Below are 16413 nucleotides of genomic sequence, written 5' to 3' on the forward strand. Positions count from 1 at the left end.
ACCATTGGGTCACATCACTTAAAAAGGTCAAGTGGTGAAACCAGTGGTGCCTTCGTGTCGCACTAGTACTACACTTTGTTACTCTGAGGTACTACATGAGTTCTGTCAAATATCAGAACTGGCACCGTACATAAGTAAACAGTATACGGTGGTACTGTGCAATCTCAATGGAACATGATTTTAGCACATGTCACACATCAACATTACTATTATGTAGTGTCACTACGTAGTTACTACAAAAATGCTACTGTGATAGCTAAACGTGTCGTTATGTATCCTAAGGTGTAGTTTATGAAAAATGAAATTTCTGCAACGATAATTTTAAAGATATTTACATTTTTTTTTCAAATCAGGGCAAACTTTTCAGTTTTATTTATTTTGCAAGAACAGAAAAAATTGTCTTAAAAATAATGATTTTCAAAGGACAATAATTACATTTTTGTAGAAAAAACTTCATCCTGATTTATCGTTTCTTGTAATTGTCACCTATTGAATTTTCCGATTCGCAAAACTTCAAAGTATGTGAAATGCTTGCAGTACGCATGCGATATATAATGAAAGCATAAAGAAATCGTTTGTTTTGAGCACTAACCTGATATAGAACATAAAATATGTGTTACTCTATTCTCCAAAAAACGAGAAATGATGTTATTTTCCAGAAGCATAATATGTAATAAAATAAGGCTTGAAATTTTTTACCATTGGATATTCCCGATATCTCAACTAGTGAACGATAGCACTATGTTTTTTTTTAACAAGGGCAGTTCATTTCGCAAAAAAAAATTTTTCGTGTATCTAAACGTTAGCGTGTGCCTAAACACTTCCAATATTTAATTTTCTTTCTATTGGCACAGAAGTTGCTGCAATTCTCTCTCTCTCTCTAATTTAGTCATTAAGCACATGCATGACACTCTATGACCATGTGCAATATGAATGTGACGTAATATAGTCTAACTTGTCATGTTTATTGTCGATTAGAACAAATTTAATTATCTTTTATTTTCCGCATTGTTCTGAATTCAAATAAAAATGAAAACCAGATATAATACCTACGATATAGTGTGTATCATCACCGAACTCCAAAAATGTGTTGGAATGAGAGTGAATAACATTTATGATATTGATAATAAGACATACTTGATTAGATTACAAAGAAGTGAAGAGAAACAAGTTTTACTCCTTGAATCTGGCAATCGTATTCTACAACAAATTTTGAATGGCCCAAGAATGTTGCCCCATCTGGATTCAGTATGAAGATGAGGAAGCACCTCAAAAACAAACGGTTAGAAGCCATAAATCAAATAGGCAGTGATAGAATAGTTGATTTACAATTCGGTTCAGGTGAAGCTACTTACCACGTCATTCTTGAGTTGTATGATCGTGGAAACATAGTTCTTACTGACTATGACTATATTATTTTGAATGTCCTTCGTCCTCACACAGAAGGCGATAAAATTAAATTTGCAGTTAAGGAAAATATCCACAAGATAGAGGTAGAGAAATTGGAATGGTCAGTAAAGAAGAAATTATGACAATTTTAACAAATGCTAAAGTGGAGATCAATTGAAAAAGGTGTTTGTTTCAAAAATTGGATTATGGCCCAGCTGTTATAGAACACGTGCTCCTGAAACATAACCTGAGTAACATAAAAATAGGGAAAAATTTTGAGTTATCTGAACATATCGATAAACTCGTTGCTGCCATTTCAGATGCCGAGGATTTATTTCAGGCATCAAAAAAACAACATTGCCAAGGATATATCATACAGAAAAAAGAAGAACGCCCTATATCAGATGCCAACGTTGAAAATTTTTTCTATTCCAATCAAGAATTTCATCCAATGCTGTTCAATCAACACAAATCAATGCCCAATGTAGAATTTGCAACATTTAACGAAGCAGTAGATGTTTTTTTCTCATCATTAGAGAGTCAGAAATTAGAATTGAGAGCAGTTCAGCAGGAAAGAGATGCAATGAAGAAACTTGAAAATGTTAGGAAAGATCATGACCACAGACTTGAAGCTCTGGAGCGCACCCAAGATATCGACCGTCAAAAAGCAGAACTCATCACTCGAAACCAGAAACTGGTGGATAGTGCGATTTTCTCTATTCAGACCATTTTAGCTAATCAGGTATCTTGGGAGGATATCGATGAGATGGTGAAGGATGCTGCAGCCAAAGGAGACCCCGTAGCAAAACATATAAAAAAGTTGAAGCTTGAGGTCAATCACATCTGCTTATATTTAACAGATCCCTACGAAGATGCCACTGAAAGTATGGAGTCTGATTCTGAAAATACTGATAGAATAGCTCCTTTGATGGTCGATGTAGATTTAGCACTTTCAGCATTTGCCAATGCTAGAAGATATTATGATCAGAAACGCTCGGCAGCAAGAAAGCAGCAAAAAACCATAGAATCTCAAAGCAAAGCTTTGAAATCAGCTGAGAGAAAAACAAAACAAACTTTGAAAGAAGTTCAAACCATTACTAATATAAATAAGGTAAGAAAGACTTACTGGTTTGAGAAATTTTTCTGGTTTATCAGTTCTGAAAATTATTTGGTTATCGCGGGAAGAGATCAACAGCAGAATGAGCTCATTGTTAAAAGATACATGAAACCCACAGATGTATATGTTCATGCCGATATTCATGGTGCTAGTAGTGTTATTATTAAAAATCCCAGCGGTCAACCTGTCCCTCCCAAAACACTCAATGAAGCCGGTACAATGGCGATATGCTACAGTGTGGCTTGGGAAGCTAAAGTTATTACAAATGCTTATTGGGTGTGGGGCGAACAGGTTAGTAAAACTGCTCCTACCGTGAATATTTAACCACTGGTAGTTTCATGATCAGAGGAAAGAAGAACTTTTGCCGCCATCACATTTGATTCTGGGATTGAGTTTTCTGTTCAGACTGGAGGATGGATCAGTGGAAAGGCATAGAGGGGAACGAAAAGTTGTGGGTGGTATTGATGAAGACGAGACACATAATGTTGCCGAGAGCGAAATGGAGAAAGATGAAGTAGAAGTTGAAGTACTAGATGAGAGCGATGAGAATGAACTAGATGAAAAAGTTGATACTGAAGGTAACTGTGAGTCTAAGGAGGATACACCAGATAATGCTTCCGACAATGATCATGAAAATGTCAAGTTTCCTGATACCCATGTAAAATTGAACACTTTACTGAGACCAAAGTGAACATATTAACAAAATCATCCATGGTAATGCAGGAAACAGACAGTAAAGACAATGTGATTTACCTTGGGGATGACAAACCCATTATTTTGAAACCAAACTTGAACCAAAGGAAAAGGGTAGATAGCGAAACTAAATTCAAAAGTCAAAAAACCGATAAAACAGTAGACTTCAAAGATGCGAAACAACATCAGTCCAAAAGAGGTCAAAAGAGTAAGTTGAAAAAAATCAAAGAGAAATATGGGGATCAAGATGAGGAAGAAAGAAAAATGCGAATGGAAATATTACAGTCTTCGGGTGCTTCCAAGGAGATGAAAAAAAATAAAAAGGGTAAAGATACTCAGTCAAGTAAGAAGAAAAATACGGAACCCAAAGTTCCAGTAACATTCTCTCGAAAAGAACTTGTGGAAGACGGTGGCGATGATGATGAGCCGCTGATTCAGGCAGACGTTGATATGATTGATGCTTTAACAGGAACACACCAGTTTCAGAAGATGAATTACTGTTTGCTGTTCCAATCATAGCTCCTTACAATACTCTTTCCAGTTATAAATTCAAAGTGAAACTCACTCCTGGAACAGCAAAAAGAGGTAAAGCGGCTCGAACAGCAGTCACTATGTTCATGAAGGATCACTCTATCACACCACGAGAGAAGGATTTACTGAAAGCTGTGAAAGATGAACAACTTGCAAGAAACATTCCAGGAAAGGTGAAGCTTTCAGCTCCAAGACTTCAAAACCTCAAGAAAAATTGAGATATATTTATTTTGAAATGTATTTTTTTGAATACATTATGGTATTATTTGGAAATTCCGATTTGAAACTTGGAATTAGACCGTTTTTTTTATATTATAACTAAACCTAAACTTTCAGCCAAAGCTATCCTTTCTTCCTTCCTTGATTTATTGACCTCAGCTTCCTGTGTCGATGCTATATGACCAGCTCTCTTCCCGTTGTGTAATATACACTAAAGGAACGTTGTCCTAGAAGTGCAGAAGTCTTTCTTCACACAATACTGCACTTTTCATTAATGTTTCTTAATTTCATATATTGCTTGCACGTCTTCAGACGGCGGACATACACGGCAATGAAAATAGCCGCTACACGTCGACGAGGAAACGGAAAATCTAACCTATCTTTGAAGATATCAGATAAATTCATTTAGAACACATTTTTCTCTGAGTTGGCTAATGAGCGTATTTGTCGTCAATTGGAATGCTAATTGTTTATCGGTCCAACGACATTCTGAGTAGCATTTGGAGCCTGCGTCGTAAAATGAGTTTATTCTAAAAGGTTTTAATCATCTCCTGATGATGCTAGGTTAGACAGCGTCCGTTTTGGTGAGAGAAAAGTGACTTCCATGGAACAATGTTTTCTATCACAATTAAATATTATATATATATATATATATATATATATATATATATATATATTGGGTAGTACTACTCTATACTAGATGGCGCAAAAAAACTAACAGAATATAGGTAGGGAACTTTTTCCCGATTGTAACAAACCTTGGATGGTTGCCACAAGCAATAACACAAAAAACTTAGAAGATGACATATTTAACCTCATTTCTGATGACCATCGTCCTCTTTTATATAAATAATTTAAGGATAAGATTTTTTAAATATCACACTACACTGAATAGTAATGAAAAATAAAGGTCAATGGAACTATAACGTAAAGTTCTTCAACCAATATAAAAGTTACTTTTAATGTACTGAAAATCAATTGCTTTACAAGTTGTTTAAAAATTGGTGGAAAAGGTACAAGAAAATGAACGCCACTTGGAGAACATACTTGTTGTGGTTTGCCCAGGAACACATCGAATTCCGATTTGCGGTAATAAAAAGCTGAAAATTTTAAATATATAGTCAAGCCATTTGAAGAGTTTTTCTTCATTTAGACTTCCATGAATTCATACATGGGAAATGGTTCTTAACTTTCTTAAATAACAAGTGTTAATGATCTACTATTCGATCATCTCCAACATCACTTATGAGTGGTGGGTATTACCTGTGTATATTGCAATGGTGAATCCTCGACAGCAATGAGGTTTTTATTTGGAAGATTTTCATAAACCATAGGAAAGAACTGAATCCCTTTATCTTTCTTGTCTGTTTCTGTCTGTCTGTTTCCATGATAGATATGTTTTTGAGTTACATGAAATACAAAAACAATAAATTGAAATATCTCTCAACCTTAACCTTATTTTTAATTCTGATTAACATTCTTTTTTTAACTTTTCCTTGCTCAGTCATGTACATATGCTTAGTTCTGAATGTGAATCTGAAGATTGAAGTCACAGAAAAAGTACTTACACAATTTCTGAATTATTTTTTCAGGAAATACAGTCTCTGCTTTCCCTATTCAATATTGACATGAGGTACCTAGAGAGGCCAAAGGATGTAAGTAAAAAGTACATAATGAAATTATTTAATACTTCAAATTTTGAATATTCATTCAACAATTCTTCATTTATCTCCTAATATAACATGATACGGGTTTGTTTACTGTAGTTGACATACAATCAATTACATGATTCATTTTGTTTTCCAGGAACCATATTGGATTGTGCAATTTGCATCTGAAAAAGATGTTCATCTGCTTGCTAGCAGATCTGTCTCCTTGAGAAACTGCCTGGAGCTTTGGTCTCGTGCTAAAACAGTCCAAAACCTACATGAAAAACTTAAAAATGTCCCTCCCAAAATAATGGCACCTTATTTTCGTCCGGAGAAATCTTTCAAAATAGAAGTGGAAACATTTTGCCGCCATTTCACACAAAAAGAGAAAATTGATAAAATTGAGGTATGTAACCTTTCTGAAGAATCCATTGTATAATGAATTAAACATCCCTTGTGGGTTTGTAAATTGGTAATGTTGTAAGCTCATTATAAGTGTCAACTGAATAATATTTTGCACTGTAAACTATTTTCATATAAATGAAGCATCATTTCTGATTGAAATTTTCTCAAAGGTCACTCCCTACAAATTATTCGTCAAACTGAATACCAGGTCTTTGTGGGATCTGAGGATTAACGAGGTCTTACCTTTTAACGTGAGACTCCTAGCATTAGTTCAAATATATACATACTGGAAAGCCATATTCGATTATTTCACAATTTATAATATATTTTTCATTGAATTTATTTTTCTGTTTAGACTTTCAGTTACTTACCATTGGAAGGGCCAGTAAATTTAAAAAATCCAGATGTTACCTTACAATATATAGAGTATTATGGAACTATTTCCAATAACCCTCCTGAACTACCATACGAAGTTTTCTTCGGAAGATGGGGGGTAACATAATGAAGTTTCTCTTCTACTATCAGCACATCATTAATTCTTAAAATTATGTTAAACTTTTTTCTTGCAATATGTAATATATTTGAGAATGTCTTCCAAATGATGCATATCTTTTTTATCTTTCTTTTATAATTTTTCGTTGAAAGTCTAGTATTAAAATATCTATAATATATTTTTAGGTAGCTAGTGGTTTACGTCAGCTCATCAAAAAGTTGTCTTTAAAAACTAGAAAATTTATAGGTAATACAAGTATGGATCCCCAGTTATCTCTTCTCATGGCAAATCAAGCAAAAGTTAAAGAGGGAGATATTATTTTGGACCCCTTTGTTGGAACAGGGTCACTTTTAGTAGCAGCTGCTCACTTCGGTGGTTATGTTCTAGGTACCGATATTGATTACCTAATGCTACATGCGAGAACAAGACCATCAAGAATAAATCAGAAGGTATGTCAATGAATATATAAAATTTCATGAACTTCACAAACTTTTATTTTCAAAAATATATTGAGACGTGTTTCACTATCATGTTGTGATATATTTCTGAATATGAAGTTTCTGAAGATCAAATGGTAAGGTGTAGTCTATGAAATTACAATGGATCTTTATCACGTAACGGCTAAATCAATCAGAAAAAGAATATATGAAATTTCTTCATCTCTTTTATTGCTCATTACCAATTTGCATTGAAAAAAAAAACACATTGAATGGGAAATGGTACAAATTGAAGTATCTTTTTGGGAAAATCTAACAGAGATATAGGAGGACCTTCAATCACATTGATTTATTTTCTAAACAATGGAATCTTTTTGACAAAGCTAATATATTCATTATCCCTTTTCAAGCTAATTTGAAAAACCTCAACCAACAAAACAATAACGTATCTTTTTTATTATTAATTATTTTCTAATTAATTAACACGCTTTTATCAGCTTCATCTGTGTGTATGTTTGTTTGTAACTCTAAAGCTTGGGATCTGTATTTGACAGAATTATCGACATTATCGCTTGATCTATTCGAGGGCAGATGGCGCTGTATATAAACTCCTTGATATATCGACATTATTGATTGATCTATTCGCGGGCAGATGGCGCTGTACGTAACATGTATTTCTTCATTTGAAAAGAGTATTTTTTTTTATCAACACGTGCGCCTGCTGCCTTATTTGTAACCCTCCTTTGCGCGTCTGCTGCCTTGGGCTTTGTAGCTAATTTTCAGTCACCTGATATGATTTTGAATAAGGTAATGATATCGTTATTTGTTCTACGAAAAGAAAGGATGTGAAGATTTGTAATGACAATTATATCCGCATAATCATATTCTCCAACTGTGAGGCTGAAGGCTGAGGAGACGAGATTGGTGACGCATACTCCAATACAGATCTTATACACACACAAAATCTGCATCAAATTCTTGTTGCATTTCTTATAAATGTTTAATGAACTCTCAAAATCGTTTTTTTCTGCAGCGGAGGGAGACAGATGAAAGTATTAAAGCAAACATGAAGCAGTACAACCTAGAACATCGTTATTTGGACGTATTGGTGAATGATTTTTCAGTCCCATTTTGGAGAGACGATTTCCAATTTGACGCTATTATTACAGATCGTAAGTTGTAGTCAAGTGACAATACCTTCGAAACAACAATTACATTAGTATTTCAGCCCCATATGGAATAAGAGAGGCCACCGAAAAAATTGGAACGGCTAAAGAAAATTGCATCATCAAAGAAGAACATTTACCCACGCACATTCCCGCTAAAATAGAATACGGAATATCTAATATTTACAAAGATCTGTTAGCGTTCTCTGCGAAGCATTTGAAAGTAGGAGGTTGTGTAGTTTGTTGGTTCCCAGTTTTCAGGTATGTTGATTGATCAAAGCTTTCGATGGAATCACAAATAGCCACGATGTTCTCTACATAGCTCAGAGAGTTTTCAACATAGCCTACCAAGAACACGAGGCTAATAATACAAGGACAACAAAATAAACATTATGAAATTTTCAATTACTTTATATTTGGCCAAGGTTCAGACAGATTAATGTATATTACACTGGGAAAATACTGTCTCAAAATGTTCTACAAAATCTGAAATTTTTGCAAGCTTCGTTTTGGACGTAATCTAGGTTAGAACCTCTAACACGCTTCATTTATTTGTTATAGGGAAGACTACCATGAAAGTGGCCTACCTTCACATCCATGCTTGAAACTGACTGCTAATTCTGAACAAGTATTATCTAAAAAAACATCTCGAAGGTTACTTACTTTTGAAAAAATCAGACCCCCAAGCCAAGAAGAACTGGACACCATCCATAGCCAGATAACAGATTTCAGGGAGAAGTATTATACTGCAAGGGAGGAAACAAGACAAGAAAGAAGGATGAAAGAGGCGAGAATCAGGAAAGAAAATCATTTAAAGTACAAAGAAAACATAAAGAAAGTTGAATAAAAACAATTTTTATGAGTAAGACATTTATTATGATTTCTCATCTTTTACTTCTTCCTTTTCCTTTCATGTTCGACTTATGTTTCATGGGTTTCCCACCAATGGGTCGTAGGTCTCGCTTTTCGGAATTTGTTTTGTCTTTGCCTTTGAATTTATTTTTTTTATTGAATTTATTGTTCCTATCAAAATTTTTGTCATCATTACTTTTACTCCTATTGAAAGATTTTTTTATGAAAGGCTTCCTTTTGGTATAGTTTTCATTGTCTCTTTCTCCAGTTTTGGGTTTTTTACTCTTATAATGTGGACCTTCAAACTTTCTCTTGACACCAGTCCTCGGCGTGAACAGATCTGAAAAAGTAAAGAATTTGTCACTGATTATAGTTATCAATTGAGTGTGAAATGCTTTAAAATGAGTTTACACAAAGAACTGTACATGGCTTCAAATGCTGTATATATTTAGAATTCATATTACCTTTATCCGGTTCTTCCCCTACTTCCTGTTTGTAATATTCTGTGTCGTCGTCTTCTGTAACAGGGGCGTCCTGTTTAGATTCTTTGTCAGCCTTCCTCATTTGCAAATTAGTTTCCAAACCAACTTTTTGCATGCCCTTAAGAGACTTCTCTTTTTGTTCTTGCTTGGCCTGGTCCTTGGCTTTTTTGTTAGCATCTTGTATTTGTTTTCTTTTCTCCTTCAATTTTCTGGAAAAGAAAATTCTTAGAACTAACCAAAAATAATACCTAAATTTGACATATCAAATTTCTCAGATTATGAAATGATAATTACTTATTGATGGAAATTTTAGGATGTTATAATGAAAAAACTACAAATAGGCAGTTGAAATGATAATACAAATTGTAGAATCACTTTATGACAAAGTTTCGACCTATGAAAACTCACCATTCAAATCAAATGTTAATGAAAAAAAAAAGTGTTCAAAACTACTCAACAAATTGCTGAACAACTTCAAAATGAAATAATAGTGACTTGTAAGAAATATTCAACAAAGTTTTTCCCTATGAATTCCTACCGTTTGATTTCCCTGCGTTTTTGGATTTGCTCTTTTTCTTCTTCGGTTTTATAGATCAAATCATGATACAGTACTTCTCCATCCAACAGTCCATCTTCAATTTTTATCAGCTGTAAAGTAAGTCGAGGACCCAGTTCACTCAATCTTATTGATGATTTACCCATTTCAACATTTCCTCGAGAAGCAATTTTCTGGGTGAGAGTTACGTGATTTTGAGGATCATCTTCTGCCTCACTTTCAGACAACATGCCGGATCTAAAAACATTATATTCACTTTTGTACTTCTAGTTCTAACCAATCTTAACAGAAACATAGTAAAAGGTATAAGATCCACTTACAAGTTAGTGACAAGCTTAATGTGTCTCGCTTGGGAATAGGTAGATTAAGACCCTTGCAGAGACCAGTGTCAAAACTTGGGAAGTAGACCTTTAATAAACCTGTGTCAGAACTGGCGCTGCTGTGGATACTTTTGGTATCATTTTGACAATTCCAGTGGTTCCTATGACTGGACTGCCTTATTTAGACGATGCCACTTCCTGGCGTCCGTGGCTATCGACAGTAAAAATCTCTAGAGGTCCCCAATGTAGTAATGTGTAAAAAAAAGAGTCTAGTTTCTGCTACAATGACAAATTGTAGTACTGTGTGACTGTCATTAGCCAGTGACAGGCCAGACACGTTTAACAAACACGGTCTGTGCCACTGCCAGTCTAAACGTGTGAAAAAATCCAACTCAAATTGAGCGCAACTTATGTTAACCCATTTATAGTCAACTCATATTGAAGTTATGAAAAATATTTAGAATAATCATGATACTATATGAAACAATGATAACTTACTTGGAAAAAAATTCAGTGATGTCATTACACCTTGACAAATTTGGAACTTTTCCTTGAACTACTTTCTTGACCCCTTTCGATATACCCACAGGTACAATTTTGATATTGTAGTGTCTGAAGTCTATCAACTTGGTGGTTGGATTATAATTCATTAAAACACATCTTTTAGCAGTATTCAAATCAATTGTTGTTGGATTTAGTGCAGGAAACATATTTTGAAACATTGACGTCATGAGTTTCAACTGCATTCCTTCTCCACTGAAACTGTTCAATATAATCAACGGAGAATGTTTGAAAGCTTCGTCAACAACTCTTTGTTTTTTAAGAGAAGAAATTACGTCTCTGGATAAAGTAAAATTCTGTATTTTGAATGTTAGAGTTGGGCCTCTCGGTAGCCGCATTATTTTCAAGTACATTCCCACTTCTGTCCTAGAAAATATCGATAAGTGAGAGACATGTAATGGACCTGCTACGGATACGAAGTCTTTTATCGTATTCTTCTTTCTTGCCTAAAATAGAGCAGAATATATAACCAACACCTTTTAAAATGAGAAATTAAACTCACCTTGAGCGAAGAAGCTGTGAATGGTTCCATAACTTTTCTAAAGTCCTTCATTAATTCAAGAGTGCTTCCTCCTGGTAAACCTTTATGAATAACGAATGAATGTGGAGCCTGAACAAGCTCATCGGACTCTATATTTTTGTTATTTATATTTTTTTTAACTGAACGACCTGGCTTCTTTTTACCCATGATGGATAATTTACTTCATTCAATCGAAACGAGAACAGTTTTATTCAATAGGTTATGTTATTATGAATTGAGGTTAAATATTTTCTTCTTTTTCTTTCTCTAATGACCTGGTCTTCTACTGATACTTGTACCAAAGAGTACTGAAATAATTTATAGCTACGTTCGGATATTTGTCATGAGATTAAAGAAGAGCTGGATTAGAATGACTATCGAAAATTCGGCGAGTTTCAACTGTAAAAATCATAAAATGAGATTATGTTTGAGTCGAATTTTCAATAAAATGGAAAAATAAACCAATATACGCTTATGGTTAGTTTTGTTCAAAAAAATAAGACGCATTTTATTTTGTATGATTTCAGCTTCATTTTCTGAAACTACTTTTTAAAATTCGGATTGACATATAGAATATAATAGTTGAATCCCAGGTAGTCTGACACCGACAATTTCAATGAATATGAATCACAGCAAATTGTCTATTGACATAATTCATAAAATATTGTGTTGTATAACTTACCTATGTGAAAATAAATCGCAGTCGTGAGTTCTCTTGGTAAAACCATATGACCTTAATGAGTTTTTTTAAATTTAATACTGGATAACCTTCGAGAAGACTGAGGCCAAAATACAATTAAAGAAGAAATATTTGGTTTTTCAGTTGTTTGTTTGGTTGTTCAGTCACAGCATTGCTAACCTATGAGTTGAGTGTTTACTGTTTACAAAATTGTCATTTTGACTTTTTGTTTTGCAAATTGTTTCCCAAAATAATTATTTATTACTTTATGTCCTTTACTACAAGATTGGAATCACATGATGTATTGGTAAATTTTCGTTATCTGGACACCCGGCGATTTTGAAAAAATTTTTGACTGTACTTACGTATTTTGATGCGTAGATTACGAATCCGAAAGAAAAAAGCGGCGCTCTCCCTTATTTAAAAAGTTACGGCCCTTCAAAGTTCAGAAAAGGGCAACTTTTCAGCCTTCTTTTTTACTAAATAAACTATTCAAAAACACAAGCATTTATTCACTAGGTCACCTTTACACCTTATTCCTCCTTCTTTAACACTTTTCACTTCAATAATCAACATTTTTCTTATAAAAAACTTAATTTAAAAACGAATGCTTCTCCTGGTGACATTATTCTATTTTTAGGTTAGTTACTAGTGACATTTCAGAAAAAAGCGGTTGGTATTTGCCGTCGCCTACTATTTCAAATTCGTAATACACCACCAAAAACCAATTTACGATCTAAAGAATGAAGGTAAAAAACATTTGAATTACTTCAGGAATATGGACTGCATCAGTCGTACCAACCATATCATTAACCTTAAAAACGTAAAATGTAATATGTAACCAAAAAGCAGCTCCGTACATTTTTTAACATTTTTGTAAGAAAAATGTTGATTATTGAAGTGAAAAGTGTTAAAGAAGGAGGAATAAGGTGTAAAGGTGACCTAGTGAATAAATGCTTGTGTTTTTAAATAGTTTATTTAGTAAAAAAGAAGGCTGAAAAGTTGCCCTTTTCTGAACTTTGAAGGGCCGTAACTTTTTAAATAAGGGAGAGCGCCGCTTTTTTCTTTCGGATTCGTAATCTACGCAAAATACGTAAGTACAGCCAAAAATTTTTTCAAAATCGCCGGGTGTCCAGATAACGAAAATTTACCAATAAAAATGTGTAGCTAAAACAGCTGGATTATAAGAAAAATTTTGACTAGTAAAGTAAATTCCACTCTGATCATATTATTAAGTAATGAAAAATGGAAACTTGCAGTAAATGTGAGAAAAAATCTGTGCCTCCAGAAAATACAGAATTTGTACAAATCAAAAATGAAAAATGTAATATCTAGAGGAATGTGTAGATCACAAACATTTTTACCCTACAAACATTAAACCTGAAATCCACGTTGAATTGAATTGTAAGGAAACGAATATCTATAAAGAAGAAAATCTCAATTGGAACATGGCAAAAGCACCAGCAACATCGAAAGTATGTGATATTGTACAATTTTCAAAAAACTTCTTACATCAAGATGTTGCCATAGCAGATGAGCAAAAATATGTCATGTGTGGTGTATGTGAGAAAGGTGAGTTTTGCTCTTCCAAAAATCAACAATGTAACATATTTTATATGGACAGCTACTGAAGAGTTGAGTTATCAATTAACAATTTTCAGGGAGTTCCAAACATTAAATACATTATTTTGTTACAGAAAGTCCATCACTTTCTACTGATTGCATATCTTGTGGCAAATCATTTGCCTTCAAGGATGAAGAACTGAAAGAAACAGATGTTTTTATTGAAAGTGTAGAAAGAAAGGCGTCATGAGTTCGAATGTGTTTCTTGCCAATCATTTTTTGATAATAATATTGATTACGAAACACATCTTGAAAGCCACAAAGACAAAAAAAAGATTTTATGTGTGAACAATGCGGTAAAACTTTCAAGAAAAAGTGGGATTGTCAAGTACATGTTAAAGTGCATAAGGGTATACGACCATTCTCATGTGAAATATGTTCAAAAACTTTTACAAGGAAGTATTTCCTGAATGAACACTATAAAACACATTCCGGTGAAAAACTGTTTTATTGCCATTTGTGTCCAAAAAGTTTTCTTCAAAATAGTAAACTTTTGCGTCACCATAGAATCCACTCAGGAGATAAGCCTTATCAGTGTAAGTATTGTTTGACAAGTTTTTCTAGGAAAAGCAATATGAGATGCCACGAAAGAATACACACAGGTGAAAAGCCATTCTGCTGTACAGTTTGTGACAAAACTTTTACTCGGAGCAGAAACCTGGAGAAACATCGAGAAAGTCATGAGCAAACAACATTCAAATGTGAAGTTTGTGGTGAGACAACTGGTAACAAACTGGACTTCAAAAGACATACCAAAACTCACTTGAAAGAAAAATGGTTTAGCTGTAATTCATGTGAGAAGAGTTTCAAAAAGAAATCACTCTTGAAGAGGCATGAGAGAAGCCATAGTGGTTAAGACTTATAAGTGTAATTTTTGTTCCAATGCTTTTGTATCTAGTTTTAATTTGAAAAGACACATGAAAATACATTCAGATGTAGTTACAGACTAATTTAAAAAAAATAAACACACACAAAACTATCTGTGAAATTTTATTTTATGAATTCAAGAAACGGTTGTGATGTTTAATTTTTTTTAATATCATTGTAAGTTTTGCAAACCAACTCTTAATTGGATGTCATGAAGAAATCGTTTTGAATATGATGACACATTCATCAAAAATACATTATGTGCAATAAATAAATATCCATAACAGAAGTGTCAAGATTATTAATAATGAAGAAAATATATGCTACCCTTCATATATTTATTTACACCATTTTTAAAAATCCCAATTAGAATATAATTTAAAATATTCTATACAAATATGTGTAGATCATACATAGAATTGACTTTTCAGATACAAACTCGAAGAAAATCCCTCTAGAAACAACTACTTTCATTTGGTCATGGAATTAAACGAAAAACACTTTTTCCTATTCCATATGTACTCCGAACATTTGTTATGGAATTAAAAGAGATATCAATAGGAACACCATGCAAAAGCTGGTTTAGTTGTTGTTTTTCCGTCAGGTATCTGCCACACATACCTACAAAGACGTAGGTTCACCGGAGAGGCAAGGGGTAAGGTGTTTTTCACCTGAACTTGGGCATGTCATATGCACCTCTCTGGAATATGTTTATTATTCTGACTTTGTCTGCAGGTGGCGCAGTTGACATCCTACTGAATCTACTGCAGATGGGAATAGTTTGTTCGGGATACTCGGACGGTTCACTCCGTGAAGATCCGAGTAAACCCGGAAAAGACTCAGGCGATAACCATAAGAAGATCACTATCTTCTCCGGCCAGAAAAGTGAGAATCTCTGGAAGGGAGATTGACTGGCAAGGGCGGGTAAAGTACCTCGGCCTTCTGATAGACCGTAGGCTCACTTGGAACCCGCACATTATGTACGTTAAATCTAAGATCGAGGGGTCGGATAGCCAGTCTGTACCCTCTGATCAACAGAAAATCAAAGATGAGTACGAAAAACAAAATCACGATCTATAACACGATGCTCAAGCCTGTCATCATGTATGCTTCAGGCGTCTGGGGACAAGCGGCTCCGCCCAACATTTCCATTTTGGAAAGGTTACAAAATAAGTTAATTAGGATGATTGTGAATGCTCCTTGGTTCGTGCGGAATGAAGCCATCCGCAGAGATTTGCAGCTGCCTTCCATTCGGCAGTCCATCCAGTCGAGGAATGAGAGAGTTTTCGAAAAAACGGAAACTCATGAAAACCCGTTAGCAAGTACTCCGAAACCGGTCTATCGGTAGTCGTTCCGACCAAATGATGTTAATTTCTGCTTTTCATACATAGAAAGTTACTTGCGACGCATCTTTCAAATGAAAGAATTTGCACAGGAGGTTGATGGTTTACTACAGCTTTCTGTGCGACATTAGCTGGGTTAGTTGTTATTTTTCCGTCGAGTATCTTCCACACGTACCTACAAAGGCCGTAGGTTCACATGAGAGGCAAAGGGTAAGGTCAGAATATGGAGTCCCTGGAGTATGTGTTTGTGGAGTTGTTTCCGGACTTTGTCTGCAGGTGGCGCAGTGGGCATCCTACCGAATGAACTGCAGATAAGATTAGTTGGAATTTATTTTGTTTGTTCGGGATACTCAGACGGTTTACTCCGTCTGAAATGACCTGCCCGGTACTGACGAGGAGCAAGTACTCCGAAACTGGTCTATCGGTGGTCATCCCGACCAAATGAAGTTAATTTCTGCTTTTCATATATAGAAAGTTACTTGCGACGTAGCTTTCAAATGAAAGAATTATC

The 16413-nt window shown here is 34.4% G+C and overlaps 3 protein-coding genes across 3 annotated transcripts; 2 read left to right on the top strand and 1 right to left on the bottom strand.

The window, feature by feature from the left end:
- Nucleotides 1-891: 891 nt before the first annotated feature.
- Clbn (Nuclear export mediator factor NEMF homolog Clbn) lies at nt 892-4023 on the top strand. The gene is given in 7 exon segments (XM_023158732.2): nt 892-1198; nt 1201-1470; nt 1473-2816; nt 2819-2863; nt 2866-3177; nt 3180-3670; nt 3673-4023. Coding segments are annotated over 7 exon segments (2907 nt in total). The 5' UTR covers nt 892-1029; the 3' UTR covers nt 3949-4023.
- Nucleotides 4024-4809: 786 nt separating this feature from the next.
- On the top strand, nt 4810-8965 carry LOC111504223 (tRNA (guanine(10)-N(2))-methyltransferase TRMT11). The gene is made up of 8 exons (XM_074174800.1): nt 4810-5038; nt 5542-5604; nt 5756-6004; nt 6359-6492; nt 6681-6945; nt 7967-8105; nt 8162-8360; nt 8661-8965. The coding sequence occupies exons 1-8, from the start codon at nt 4973-4975 to the stop codon at nt 8944-8946; spliced, it is 1401 nt and encodes a 466-aa protein (XP_074030901.1). The 5' UTR covers nt 4810-4972; the 3' UTR covers nt 8947-8965.
- ppan (Brix domain-containing protein peter pan) lies at nt 8953-11602 on the bottom strand. Its single transcript, XM_023158728.2, has 5 exons — nt 11373-11602; nt 10808-11316; nt 9972-10226; nt 9416-9642; nt 8953-9291 (listed from the first exon to the last, which is right to left on the bottom strand). Exons 1-5 carry the CDS (start codon nt 11556-11558, stop codon nt 8984-8986), a joined length of 1485 nt encoding a protein of 494 aa, XP_023014496.2. The 5' UTR covers nt 11559-11602; the 3' UTR covers nt 8953-8983.
- Between the last annotated feature and the right edge of the window lie 4811 nt (nt 11603-16413).

The sequence above is a fragment of the Leptinotarsa decemlineata genome, unplaced genomic scaffold (genome assembly GCF_025532065.1).
Source record: "Leptinotarsa decemlineata unplaced genomic scaffold, Ldec_3_MD MMD2_tig00000882_RagTag_RagTag, whole genome shotgun sequence".
Taxonomy (NCBI): domain Eukaryota; kingdom Metazoa; phylum Arthropoda; class Insecta; order Coleoptera; family Chrysomelidae; genus Leptinotarsa; species Leptinotarsa decemlineata.